Source organism: Mesoplodon bidens, assembly GCF_964165515.1.
Source record: "Mesoplodon bidens genome assembly, chromosome: 1".
Lineage (NCBI taxonomy): Eukaryota > Metazoa > Chordata > Mammalia > Artiodactyla > Ziphiidae > Mesoplodon > Mesoplodon bidens.
In genome coordinates, this window is record NC_138176.1 from 146035296 (window position 1) to 146050235 (window position 14940).

The window sequence follows — 14940 nt, forward strand, 5'->3', positions numbered from 1 at the left end:
GGCCAACAGAATATGAAAAGATGTTCAACATCACTAATTATTAGGGAAATGCAAATCAAAACACGATGAGACATCACCTCACGCCTGTTCGACTGGCTAGTATCAAAAAGGCAAGAAAAAACAAGTGTTGGTGAGGATGTGGAGAAAAGGAAAACTATATGCACTGTTGATGGGAATGCAAATTAGTGCAGCCTACTAAGGAGAACAGTATGGAGATTCCTCAGAAAATTAAGAATAAAATTACCATATGATCCAGCTATCCCATTTTTAGGTATTCAATCCAAAGAATATGAAAACACTAATTAGAAAAGATATACACACCTCTATATTCATTGTAGCATTTATTTTCAATAGCCAAGATATGGAAACAACCTAAGCGCCCAACAACAGATGAATGGATAAAGATGTGGTATTTTTACTCAATGGAATACTACTCAGTCATAAAAAAGGTGAACTCTTGCCATCTGCTAAGTGAGACAAGTCAGATGGAGAGATATAAATACCATATGATTTCACTCATGTGGAATATAAAAAACAAACAAACAAACAAATGAAATAAATGAACAACCCAAAGCAAACCAAAAATGTAGGTAAAGAAAACAGTAGTGGTTACTTGAGGGTGAAACAGGTAAAATGGATCAACTGTACAGTAACAGACGGAAACTAAATTTTTGGTGGTGATCACACTGTAGGGTAAACAGAAGTAGAAATATAATGTTGTACACATGAAATATATGTTATAAACCAATGTAACCTCACTGAAAAACAAATTAAAAAAAAAGAAACTAGGGCTTCCCTGGTGGCAGTGGTTGAGAGTCCGCCTGCCGATGCAGGGGACACGGACGGGTTCGTGCCCTGGTCCAGGAAGATCCCACATGCCGCGGAGTGGCTGGGCCCGTGAGCCACGGCTGCTGAGCCTGTGCTTCCAGAGCCTGTGCTCCGCAATGGGAGAGGCCACAACAGTGAGAGGCCCACGTACCGCAAAAAAAGAAAAAAAGAAAAAAGCTATAGAGGAGAAAACAAATAATACTGTTTTTATAAAATAATTGAATCCCAAAATGAAAACTGGTATTTGCTAGAAGCAACAAATCAAAGCCAAGAGGTGGGCAACCACTAGGGAGGGCATAGTTATCATAGGCACAGGTCTTACTTACAAGTTGCTTTTCAGTTAACCTAGCTGTAAATTTAATATACTTACTTTCTCTATATTCTATTTCTGCTTCCTTACGAAGTTTTTTCTCTCTGGCAAGAGCTTCAGGGCTTCCCCAAACTTCCAAAGATCTGTGTACACACAACCACCAATAATGACAATTTTAATGACTTTATTATAATCATATTTAAATCTAGATAACTAAAACTATATGAGAATTTAACAACAAAGCATAAGGTCCTTTAGGAAAAATATAAAGCACTTAAATTTTTCTAAATTAAATCTAAACAATAAGAGTAAGTTCAACGGCAAATTTTCTCATAAATTATGACTTTTTTGCTAACTAGTACATACTAGTAACTCTCAGATAAATTTAGAAATGTAAAAATATTCTGCTTTTAAAACATGTCATTTTAAAAATTCTGAGTCTGTCTAAAATACATTTTTATTAATCCCAAATTCAGCTTGTATTTTTATTCTAAAAGAACTATATTCTTACTTTGCCTCCACATCTGATCTCAAGTAAACAGTAAAGGACTCGGTATCTTCATGAGGACTTCGTCGTCTGATTTTTCGAAGTTGTTCTAGATCACTGAAGAAAGAAACATGTTGAATTTATTCAGACAAGGTTCATGTGGTTCATGTACTTAAAAGGATTACGGGCAGATAAAAGCCACTACACTGATCCTCAATTTAATAGCTAAATCTGTACAGCCTGTAAAAAGCAGTTTAAAGATGACATTTTGTACACAAAAGTGACTTAGAGACAGTTGAAACACTAAGAATTATTCTTGGTGCTCAATATAGATACCATAACATAATATGTAGAGAGTCAATTCCTTTATTAGTGCTTGCATTTTATCTGCTAGGGACACACCATTGCAATGTCTGATGTATGAAGAAAGAAAGCGAAAAGTGGAAAGAACATGCATTAGACTATTATCCCTCTATTTAAGAATTTAAATTTAAAATTTACAGTCATTTGTTTATATCCAGATTAATACTAAGTGGTAATATCATTCATAGATACCAAGTTATAAAGAATATGTGTCAATTTCATGCTATTTAATTATTTTCCTTTCTCTTAAATTCTGAAAGGTTTATACATTCATCAAGTCACTGCTAAATAGTCATACTAAATTTGATCATTGGTCTTCCTAAGGAAAGTTTGTAATAGCAACGAAAAGACCTATAAATAAAAATCTGGGGCGTTTCTTGGTGGCCTAATGGTTAGGATTCCAGGCTCTCACTGCCATGGCCTGGGTTCAATCCCCAGTCAGGGATAAGATCCTGCAAGCTGTGTGGCGCAGTCAAAAAATAAATAAATAAAATAAAGTAAGTTCAACAATCAACCATCACACATCAATAAAAAAAGTCTGGACCAAGTAACAAAAGATATATATTCTGGTTCCCTCTCTGTCACTGACTCACTAAATAAGCTACGTCATCACTCTTTATTATGTTCCCTGGTCTATAATGTGGAGATAGCAATACCTAACCTACTTAACTCACAGAATTGTTGTATGTGAAACAGAATATAGTTTTATATCATTATTATAACTGGTTGTTGTTTCAATAGTTATGCAAGTTATAAAACTGATTACAGGAATCCTTATTTCTTGATATTATACCATAGACGATACGACCATGGGCTGGGGGTGGGGTGGGGTGGGGGAGGCTAGATCATCTGATGTCGAAATTGCCAAGAAATCTTGCACATAAATATGGTTCTTCTAGGTAAACACACAAAAGAGGGGGAAAAGTTTAAATTTGTGTAAAATACCTCACTAAATCTCTTTAATTACAAGAAAATTAATAACAAGATACCAGAAAGAAGGAAAATAATTTATACTCAACATGAATCACAGCTGGAGTGTGAACATAAACATAATAAAATTGCTTTACCAAAAAAAACAAAATTTTAAAGTTATACAAATATGCAAATAATCTTATTGATAATTTTGCTACATATTAACATAACAATAAAACTCCTAAGGTTCTTGTGTGACACAAAGATATTGAAGAACCTTCCTTTTTGAGTTAAAGGAGCCAAGAAACACTGGAACTGCTCGTGCTGGAGCAGCCTTCAGTTTAGTAAGCTAAAAATTGTTAACTTTTTTTTTTTTTTTTTTTTTTTTTTTTGCGGTACGCGGGCCTCTCACTGTTGTGGCCTCTCCCGTTGTGGAGCACAGGCTCCGGACGCGCAGGCTCAGCGGCCACAGCTCACGAGCCCAGCCCCCAGACCAGGGCACGAACCCGTGTCCCCTGCATCGGCAGGCGGACTCTCAACCACTGCGCCACCAGGGAAGCCCTGTAACATTTTTTTAACTGAATAAAAATACTTCTTCAATTTAGGAAGGAGCCATGGTAAAGTTTCCACATGGATGTTAGCGGGTAACAAATTCTAGGAAATAACTGGTTATTTAGATTAGATAGAGCAAACTACCCAATTTTTAAAAAATTACTGTACCTGGATTTGAGGCAGAACTCATTCATTGCTCTGACTCCAGTGATGAAATTATTCTGAGTGTACTTTGGTCCATATTCCCTCTTTTTAAGGACTGCTTTGACTAAAACCAAAAATATAGGAAAACATACTAAATATAAATATGCACATTGGAAAACACATTTGAAGATGAACATATGCTGAGTTTTAAGTGGATTCACTAATGAATTCCACAGAAAACTGTTTTTCCTAATGCACTGAACGGCGTCAGAAAAAAAAAAGTTTACTCCAAGTACAGAATAGGACAGAATTACACTTGTGACCACCCAGCTTTATCTCTATAGTTCATCAGTAACTGATGACAAAATGTCAACCCTTTGTCTAAAGGATACCTTGTATAGGTATTACTGGTCTGTTTAAATCGTACTAGTACAATTTAAATTGCTTAGGGCCTAAATGAAAATGAACTGAAGTTTCAATAAAAAATTAAGACGCTGGGGCTTCCCTGGTGGCGCAGTGGTTGACAGTCTGCCTGCCGATGCAGGGGACGCGGGTTCGTCCCCTGGTACGGGAGGATCCCGCGTGTCGCAGAGTGGCTGGGCCCGTGAGCCGTGGCCGCTGAGCCTGCGCGTCCGGAGCCTGTGCTCCGCAACGGGAGAGGCCACAACAGTGAGAGGCCCGCATACCGCAAAAAAAAAAAAAAAAAATTAGACACTGGTTTGGTGTTTTACAAACACTGGTGAAACCAGCATTTTATAAAAAATGAAAATAGAAAGTAATCAAAGAGTACTGCACATAATGAAGAATAAGCACTTTTTGTGAAAACTTTTCAGTTACATATAATAATCTATATATATACTAGATCATTAGTATTTCTTAAGTGGGTTGCAGTCAAAAAAGTCTGAAAGTCACTGGGCAATTTCACATAATGTAACAAAGATGAAGTAACTATAAGGAACATTTTTATCAGTTAAAAATTATAGGAAGTTAATTATAGACTATAGGTAAAATACTGCCTTCTAAATTCTTCCTATTATCAAGTATCAACCTGTTCATAAAAAAGCCAGAGACATCAATAATAAAATAAAATACCAATTTGGCATCAATTATAGTCTATGAATTAAAAATTACAGTCAACATTGTTCTGTTCATTTTTATAAAGTGAGACTTTTGGTCACAAAACACAGATAAATAACATAAGCAAATCTCTGAAAACTGTCACCTAGTCACTTCATATTCTATTCTAATGTCTAGTAACTATTGAGTTTTCTATTGTACTTACAAGTTGAAAGAATAAATTAAGACGAAAATTATCCATCACTACAGTAAGTAAAAAGAATCTTAAAATAACACACGAACTATTAAAATCAAATGCACAAATAATAGTTAACAAGAACATTTCAAAAATAAAGTTCAATATAAAAACCAAAACCTTATTTGAAAAAAAGTATATAAAGAAGTTCAGGGCTTCCCTGGTGGCGCAGTGGTTGAGAGCCCACCTGCCGATGCAGGGGACACGGGTTCGTGCCCCAGTCCGGGAAGATCCCACATGCCGCGGAGCGGCTGGGCCCGTGAGCCATGGCCGTTGAGCCTGCGCGTCCAGAGCCTGTGCTCCGCAACGGGAGAGGCCACAACAGCGTGAGGCCCACATACCGCAAAAAAAAAAAAAAAAAAAAGAAGTTCAGGTTTCTTTTTGCATGAGTTTCTCTAAACTACCTTACTCTAAAAATCCTAAAATTCTAAATCCAAATAAACTTCTCTGGATCAGAGAGGAGAATTACATCGTTCTTCAAAAAGATTAGGGTTTTTTTTACCTTACTTTTAAATAATTTCTTCACAGTAGCTAGAAATCCCTGTTGGCCTTCCGAGCCCAGATTACTGATGATAAGCAACATTAAGTATTCTTAATTGTGACTGTACACTATCATCTCCAAAGTTATCCTAGAAAAGAAGTCCCATTTTTAGCATGATCTTATAGGGAGGAAACTAAGGCTCAGAGAAATAAAGTAAACTGCCCAAAGCCATACAGCTAGTATGTCCTGAAGTTACAAACTGAATCCACTTTTGTCTGACGCCAAAGCCATGGTACTCCTAATCACAGAATTAGTACCTCCATGAAACATGCTACTTTGGAGATGGGAGCCATAGGGCGTTATAAAGAAGAGAGCTGCAAACAAGAATCCCTTCATCACTCAATCACTCCCAGAAAAGGAAATCAGACAAGAATCTCCAAACTCTACCTGGATTTGAACAAGCTGTAGGTGTTGGCCTCTTGTTCTTTATTAATCACATTACTTTTCTAAAAATGATAAAGCAATTGATGATTTTTATTTGCCATTACTCCTTTCTTTGGGCTTTTGAAAAAAGAACTTGCATAAAATTTACGACTAAAATGCAAAGTAAACTTAAGTAGAAAATTAGTTTATAAATAGAATAAATCCTTATGGTCAATATATTTAAAGAAAAATGAATATACCCTTATAACTATAAAGAGCTCTATATAAACTAACTTTACATATCTAATTCAAAACACCATTATAATAAAAAATAGAATAAAATATATTTACCTCGTACTTGGAGAGGTTCTTGCTTAATAAGTGGAGCTTTCAGTTCTGCACCAATATTCTCTGCTGTAAAGTTCATTTTTAAAAAGTTATATTAAGCAGTTGTTTTCATACAAACCTATAAACTTAATTAATATTAGCTGACAATCTGGCAATGTATAAAAAAGATAATATTATCATAGACCAAGTTGGATTTATCCTAGGAATGAAAGAGTAGTTAAACATTAGAAAAGCTATTAATTCCCCTCATTAACAGACTGAAGGAGAAAAACTATAGAATCATTTCAGGAGCTAAACAAAGAGCATTTAATAAAATTCAGCACCCATGCAAGTTTCAAACCTTTTTCAGAAAATTAGGGCAAAAACGAATTTCCTTAAAGGGTAAAGCAAACCTATAACAAACATTGCATTCAATGGTGAAAATTTAGATGCATCACTTTAAAACAAGGGCACATGCTGTCGATTCTTCCACTCCAAACTGTTCTATAGATACTATTCAATGAAGAAAGGATGACGATTAAGTGGTTATTGGAACAACTGTACAACTCCCTCCCCTCCAAAAAATTTAATGAAAGAAAACTGGAATCTACCTCACACCATAAACAACCAATTCCAGGTAAATTAATGACTTAAATAGGAGAAGATATATCCAGCAAATATAATCAACAAAGGATAACTATCAAGAATATTTAAGGGCTTCCCTGGTGGCGCAGTGGTTGGGAGTCCGCCTGCCAATGCAGGGGACACGGGTTCATACCCCGGTCCGGGAGGATCCCACATGCCGTGGAGCGGCTGGGCCCGTGAGCCATGGCCGCTGAGCCTGCGCGTCCGGAGCCTGTGCTCCGCAACGGGAGAGGCTGCAACGGTGAGAGGCCTGCGTACCGCAAAAAAAAAAAAAAAAAAAAAAAAAGAATATTTAAGAATTCCTCTCTATTAACAAAAAGACAACCCATTAGAAAAAATCAGGGCAGAAGACAAGAACAAACTTGCACAGGAAAGGAAATACAAATAACCAATAAACATATGAAGAGATGATAGCCTCAGGCTTCCCTGGTGGCGCAGTGGTTGAGAGTCCGCCTGCCGATGCAGGGGACACGGGTTCGTGCCCCGGTCCGGGAAGATCCCACATGCCGTGGAGCGGCTGGGCCCGTGAGCCATGGCCGCTGAGCCTGCGCGTCCAGAACCTGTGCTCCGCAACGGGAGAGGCCACAACAGTGAGAGGCCCGTGTACCGCAAAAAAAAAAAAAAAAGAATCCGCCTGCCAATGCAGGGGACACGGGTTCGAGCCCTGGTCCGGGAAGATCCCACATGCCGCGGAGCAACTAAACCCGTGCACCACAACTACTGAGCCTGCATTCTAGAGCCCATGAGCCACAACTACTGACCCCGTGTGCCACAACTACTGAAGCCCGCACGCCTAGAGTCCGTGCTCCGCAACAAGAGAAGCCACTGCAATGAGAAGCCCACATACCGCAACAAAGAGTAGCCCCCGCTCGCCACAACTAGAGAAAGCCCACATGCAGCGACGAATACCCAACACAGCCAAATAAACAATAAATAAATAAAGAAAATAAAAAGTTTTTTTAAAAAAAGAATGCAAGGTTCTCAGGTTAGGTGGTAAATTCCCAGGCGTTGATTTTATTATGCTTTCTAACTTACATATACATAGCATGTATTCTTTTATATGTATCAAATATTTTGTAATAAAAATCTCACCCTTAAAACCTTTTCTCTTATATTTATATCTTCATTCAATAATATAACATTTTGGAGCTTATTAACAATAGCTAACATTTACTAAGTATTTACCATGTGCCACATACAGTACACTATGTGTTTTACATGCATTATTTCATTTAATCCTCACAAAACTGCTCTGAGGTAAGTACTATTATTATCTTCATCTTATTCAGGAAGTTTTGGAACTTCCCTCAAAGTCACACAGCTAGTATTTTAAATATGGAAGCACAGTCAGGATTGAAACCCAAGTCATTTCGATTAGTCTCCTCTCTTAACCACTTTCCTACATTACCTCTATGTTTAAAATAATAATTGATTTATAAGTAGATATTTGTGTATTTTTGGGAAAAGAGGATAGAAGTGAAAACTGGATCAGCAACATGAAGATCACTGGCAACCTTCTGACAACAGCAGTTTCAGCAGGAAGAGTAGGGACGGAGCAACAGGTTGAGGTGAGAATGGGAGATGAGGAAGTGAAAACAGTATCTGGACTTTCAGTAAGAGCTGGAAAAGAGAATGGAATCAAGGAAATATTGATTTTATTTTATATAGAGGTGGAAATGATGAAATAAATGCAAATGAACCATTTCTACATATTTAGAATATGAGTATATATAAATGATAGGCAACACCATGAAACCTGACTACTTGGTTACCTGATTTAGACTTCTGCCACCTTATTGTCTGACTTCGGTTTACCATCCTTTTTTTCCTTTGCTTTTATTTTTCTTTTGCCTTTCCTGCCATCTGTTAGATTTATAAAGTTTTCTATATCCTCCTCTCACCCCACGCCCATGCTGGTTTCAAATTTATAAGATTATAGTTCTATTGTTTTCATGATTCCATTTAGAAATTTAACATACATACTTTCCTATAAATCTTTCTAACCATCTGTTAAGTTATTCCCCATCTCTACCTTCCTCTGAACAAGAAAAAAACCTTTAACCACTGAAAACTTCTTCTATCTTATTACTCTTGACTAAAATTGTAGCATTTAATATAAAATGTTTATTATTTTTACTATCAATAATTAACATTCCAACACATTTTATCCACTTCTTGCTTTTCACTGTCCCTTTTATATCCTAACGCTTCTTTCCCTGAGTTTACTCTACATCTTACAGAAATACATATTTGAATAGTTTTTTTTAATGTGGGTAGGTTAGTAGTAAATGATAGTCATCTTTATATATGTGAAATGTTTTTATTTTGCCTTCCCTATAGAATGATTATTTAGACAAGTATAAAATTCTAGGGTAACATTTATTTTTCCTCTTACCCTTTCATGGCTATTACTCCAAATCACTCCTCCCTTATTTTCTGCATATTGTTGTAGATAAAAAGTCTACTTCAAGAAAGCAACAACTGTACTGATAGCAGGCTGACTTTCTCTTTGGAAACTTTTAAGTTGGGTTGTTTCTTGTTTCAGTTTTGAAATCTATGGGTTTCTTTTCATTTACCCTGTTTAGTGCTAAAAGTGTATTTTTGATCTGAAGATCCTTGTTTTTCTCAAATTCTGAAAAATTCTCATCCATTATCTCTTTATATATAATTCCTCCACCATTTCTCTATTTTCTCTCTCTCTCTCTGAAATACCCATTAAATATAGGCTAGAGCTTCATGCCTTTTTAAAGCTCTTTCATTTTCCTGGAAAATCTTTTTGCTTTCCTATGCTCATTCAGGGTGAATTTCAATTTACTAATTCTCTACTTGACTATGGCTATTTAATCTATTAAATTCTTACTTTAGTGATTACACTTTCATTTGTAAGCTCTATAGTTGGCTCTTTCCCAAATTTCCTTGTTCTTTTATTTCTGCCAGTTTGTGTTTCAAAATATGAGTACTTCATTTATTCTTTTGAGGATATTAAACTTATTTAAAGCAATTCAGGGGACTTCCCTGGTGGTGCAGTGGTTAAGAATCCGCCTGCCGATACAAGGGACATGGGTTTGAGCCCTGGTCTGGGAAGATCCCATATGCCGCGGAGCAACTAAGCCCGTGCGTCACAACTACTGAGCCTTCGCTCTAGAGGCCCGCAAGCCACAACTACTGAGCTCGCGAGCCACAACTACTGAAGCCCATGTGCCTAGAGCCCCTGCTCCACAACAAGAGAAGCCACCACAATAAAAAGTCCGGGCACCGCAATGAAGACTAGCCCCCTCTAGCCACAACTAGAGAAAGCCCGCACACAGCAACAAAGACCCAACACAGCCAAAAATAAATTAATTAACAAAAATAAATAAATAAAGCAATTCGGCTGTTATTTTAACATCATCTGGAGTTAATTCATATTTGATTGTTGATTTTGCTGGCTTTCTTAGCACTAGGATTTACTGAGATATAACTGACATATAATGTTTTATAAGTTTAAGGTATATAACATATTGATTCGATTCATTTATATATTGCAATATGATCCTTCGTGCACTTTTAAATTTTAGAATTTGCAAACTTATTCTGAATAGGATATATCCTTTCACTCTCCTCCTCATGCTCTAGTGCCCAGAACTCAATCTGACCCTTCTGTCCTGAACCAGACCTCACACACTGCCAGTTTGAAATTCCGACCCCTCAGTTCAGTCTCCAAACCAGCAAACAGCAGGTTTCAGTTCACGTTCTTCCTCTTGCCTCCCTACCCAACAGCCTCCTACAAGACAGAACCTCAGGTAACAAACAGAAGAGGCTAGCTTCAGCCTCCTGTTTGAGGGTGGGTGGCTAAGTTCATGCAGTGAGTCTGACTCCAATACCCGGGTATGCATGGAGCATTTATAGATCCATTACCCCAAATGAGCCAAACTCCTGGCTGCCAGTGCCTGCTTACAAACCCAGAGCCTGGCATGTTCTGTTCCACTTCTTGGACATAACATACCTTTTTTTGAGTCCAGCTACTCCTTTAGTTTTCTCTTTGTATATTTTGTCTATCACTCCAATAAGTGAGAAGCAGAACAGTTACCTCAGAGCATCCATTCAACAAGGCTATTGCTATCTTGATCAGAATTTCTCCCTATCCACTGATTTCCCTTCTTTTAATGCTCTTATGTATAAATTAAATGTCAACAGAATAGGCATTAACAAAGGCAAAATTCCTGAAATAAAAGCAAAAAAATCTTACATGTAATTTTTAATATATCTCTTAACTTTTCAGCAAAAGCCACTGGGGAAATGACTTAACATGGTACTTTTTCTTTCTTTTTTTTTTTTTAACATCTTTATTGGAGTATGATTGCTTCACAATGTGTGTTAGTTTCTGCTGTATAACAAAGTGAATCAGCTATATGTATACTTATATCCCCATATCCCCTCCCTTTTGCGTCTCCTCCCACCCTCCCTATCCCACCCCTCTAGGTGGTCACAGAGCACCAAGCTGATCTCCCTGTGCTATGCAGCTGCTTCCCATTAGCTATCTATTTTACATGTGGTAGTGTATATATGTAAATGCTACTCTTTCACTTCGTCCCAGCTTACCATTCCCCCTCCCCATGTCCTCAAGTCCATTCTCTATGTCTGTGTCTCTATTCTGTCCTGCCCCTGTCTGTGTCTCTATTCCTATCCTGCCCCTAGGTTCATTAGAACCATTTATTTTTTTTCAGATTCCATATATGTGTGTTAACATACGGTATTTGTTTTTCTCTTTCTGACTTACTTCACCCTGTATGACAGACTCTAGGTCCATCCACCTCACTACAAATAACTCAATTTCGTTTCTTTTTATGGCTGAGTAATATTCCATTGTATATATGTGCCACATCTTCTTTATCCATTCATCTGTCGATGGGCACTTAGGTTGCTTCCAACATGGTATGTTTTGATAACTAAAACATACAGAAAATCCCAAAAGGCTTTATTTTAACTATTCATCAGATCCTAAGTAGGTTATGATGGCATATTAGTAAAAAAAAAAAAAAAGGCTTAAAAACACTTCTATTTAATTAATTAATAACTATGGCTTATAACATCTGACATTGATCAGTTAAATAACTGATATTTTATTTTTGTCTACCTAAACAGCAAACTAATTCTAAAGCATCTTTATCTATAGAATCTATATATCAATTACTTAAAATTTTTGTTTTGGGGAATAGAGCCCTGGGCAGAGAAAAGTGAAGGGATAGGGTGGTAGAATAATAAGCTTTTAACACTCACCTAGTGTCTGAACAATGGAAATCTACTGTCTAAAGTTTCACAGACAACCCTCCTTTCTACAATGATCAAAGTCATTCAAACAAATCACATAAAATAAGTTGCTCTAAAACTGATACTTCTGGATATTCTTCTCACCACAAACTGTCTAGACATTACTAATTATATAGTGCTACGAATCACAGGGAGGTTCCTGGTAGCCTAATGGTTAGGATTCTGGGCTTTCACTGACATGGTCCAGGTTCAATCCCTGGTTGGGAAACTGAGATCCCACAAGCCACCCAATGCAGCAAAAAAGAATCACAAACAAGAAATGCTAGTAAATGGCTCAAACACATGTATGAATACTTTTTTTGTACACCACCATCTTAATAAACTTACACTGGATCACTGGAGTAGAATCTTTATGATTTCAATAAGTAACCAGACATTCTCTTCATGAATATCTCTAGAAATTTGTTTTAAGCTCAAGCCCTGGCTGTTTGCCACACATCTGCTGTCATTAGCAAAATTAAAACTGATTTTACTAAAATTTAAAACCTCTGAATGCTCCTTAAAAACTTAAGGATTCCTTAGCAAGTCTCTGCCTCTTAATGAGCTGTTTCTGACTTTATCACGTGATCTGAATTATTCAGAAGTCAATCTCAAACTCTTAAATATACAAATTATCTTTCAATCAAGCAATTACTTGCTGTCTATCTGATGGTTAACAAGGTCTAATTTGGCCTAAGCAAATTCTGAAAACTTAAGCCCAAAATAAAACCATCAATAAACAATGTACTCCGAATATAATAAAATAAACTAACATCTTAATTTCAGTCAGCAGAGGAAAAAGAAACCTAGTCACAGATTTCAATTTCAAGCCTTCTGTATAGTGGAACCAACATTAAATATTTTTGCCTGCGTCGATGTTCACCTTCAGAAGAGCATTATAACATGTTTTACCTTTAATTATATTATTTCATCATCTGTTTCTTCTCCCATTTCAATGTTCTAATAAATATGTTTATTTCTGGAACTTAGGGACTCATGACACTCTCCATTCCTTCATCCTCTAATATCAAACTCTCAATCAATATTTACCCCAGCAGTTCTCCATCACCACAAGGAAAAGAGAAGAAACTGGCTAAAAATGCATAGTAAGCCCAAGAGAAGATGAGGCTTAGGGAAAAGGATGAAAAACAGGCATCATAAACATAAACGCAGGTTTCTCAAGGAATCTGTAAAATCTTCCCTGTGAAAGACATCCGACTATAGGAAAGACAGTCTTGAAACATTTATTATTCTTCTTCAAATACTCTCTTCTCCTAACACCATACTCTCCTTGGCTTTTCTTTTACCTCTCCAGACTGCACCTCCTCAAGTATTCTTTGCAAGCTCCTCCTCTTCCACTTGTCCCTTACTCACTGGGGATTTTGTACTAGCTCTCATCTCCCCAATCTAAACTCTCTCCCTATACTGTCTCAAACACACTCATGACTTCAGTTACCAGCTGGTGTAGCTAATAACTCCTAAATCTCTATCCCCAGGTTAGAACTCTATGCATTCACTTATTTACAAACTATTAAACCCCTACTATGGGTAAACCACTGCTCTAGGCACTGAAGTTCCTGCTATCACGAGGCTTGGAAACGGGGAAAAATAAAGCAGATACTGAAAATATCTGTCAGTAATAAGTGCTAGTTACACAGAGAATTAAAATGAGTGTAATATTAAAGACTGACTGGGTGTGCAGAGCTGACATGTCATTTAAGATGTAAATAACCAGACTTCCCTGGTGGCGCAGTGGTTAAGAATCTGCCTGCCAATGCATGGGACATGGGTTCGAGCCCTGGTCCAGGAAGATCCCACATGCCGCAGAGCAACTAAGCCCGTGCACCACAACTACTGAGCCTGTGCTCTAGAGCCCACAAGCCACAACTACTGAGCCTGCGTGCTGCAACTACTGAAGCCGTGAGCCTAGAGCCCGTGCTCCACAATGAGAAGCCTGCGCACCACAATGAAGAGTAGCCCCCACTCACCACAACCAGAGAAAGCCCGCGCGCAGCAACAAAGACCCAACGCAGCCAAAAATAAATAAATAAATAAATTTATATTAAAGAAAAAAGATGTAAATGACCAAAAGGGTCAGCCACAGGGCTTCCCTGGTGGCGCAGTGGTTGAAAGTCCACCTGCCGATGTGGGGGACATGGGTTCATGCCCCGGTCCGGGAGGATCCCACATGCCGCAGAGCAGCTGGGCCCGTGAGCCATGGTCACTGAGCCTGCGCATCCAGTGCCTGTGCTCCGCAACGGGAGAGGCCACAGCAGTGAGAGGCCCACGTACTGCAAAAAAAAAAAAAAAAACGCACAGGGAAGCACATGATACAATGGCAGAAATATGTCCAAACATATCGATGATTACAGTAAATGTAAACAGACTAAACTTTCAGTTAAAAGACAAAGATTGGGCTTCCCTGGTGGTGCATTGGTTGAGAGTCCACCTGCCGATGCAGGGGACATGGGTTCGTGCCCCGGTCCAGGAAGATCCCACATGCTGTGGAGTGGCTAGGCCCGTGAGCCATGGCCGCTGAGCCTGCGCGTCTGGAGCCTGTGCTCCGCAATGGGAGAGGCCACAACAGTGAGAGGCCCGCGTATCGCAAAAAAAAAAAATAAAAGAAACCTAAAAGAAAGTACAACTTTCAAGTACAACTTTACTTGATTCAGTGTGCAACAGGGAACAATATTTGAAAAGCTTCCAAATGTCACTAAATTCTGCCATTCTAACAGAAAAAAAATTTTTTAATTTCAAACAAACTAATAATGATTTTTATACCCAATAAAACTATGGCTTAAATTCCTACTTTAGAAAAGAAGAAAGGTTCAAAATTAATGAGCAAAATAGCTAACTGATATGATAGT

General features: G+C 37.8%; 1 protein-coding gene across 2 annotated transcripts in view; it reads right to left on the reverse strand.

The window, feature by feature from the left end:
* The window catches only part of SLC30A9 (solute carrier family 30 member 9), a 74048-nt gene that overhangs the window by 47768 nt on the left and 11340 nt on the right, over positions 1-14940 (reverse strand). For both annotated transcript variants that reach the window (XM_081250394.1, XM_081250393.1), the window contains exons 3-6: positions 6164-6226; positions 3621-3720; positions 1650-1742; positions 1199-1281 (exon numbers count right to left, since the gene is read on the reverse strand). In XM_081250394.1, the coding sequence (XP_081106520.1) occupies positions 1199-1281; positions 1650-1742; positions 3621-3720; positions 6164-6226 (339 nt within the window). The remainder of the gene's footprint in view (positions 1-1198; positions 1282-1649; positions 1743-3620; positions 3721-6163; positions 6227-14940) is intronic.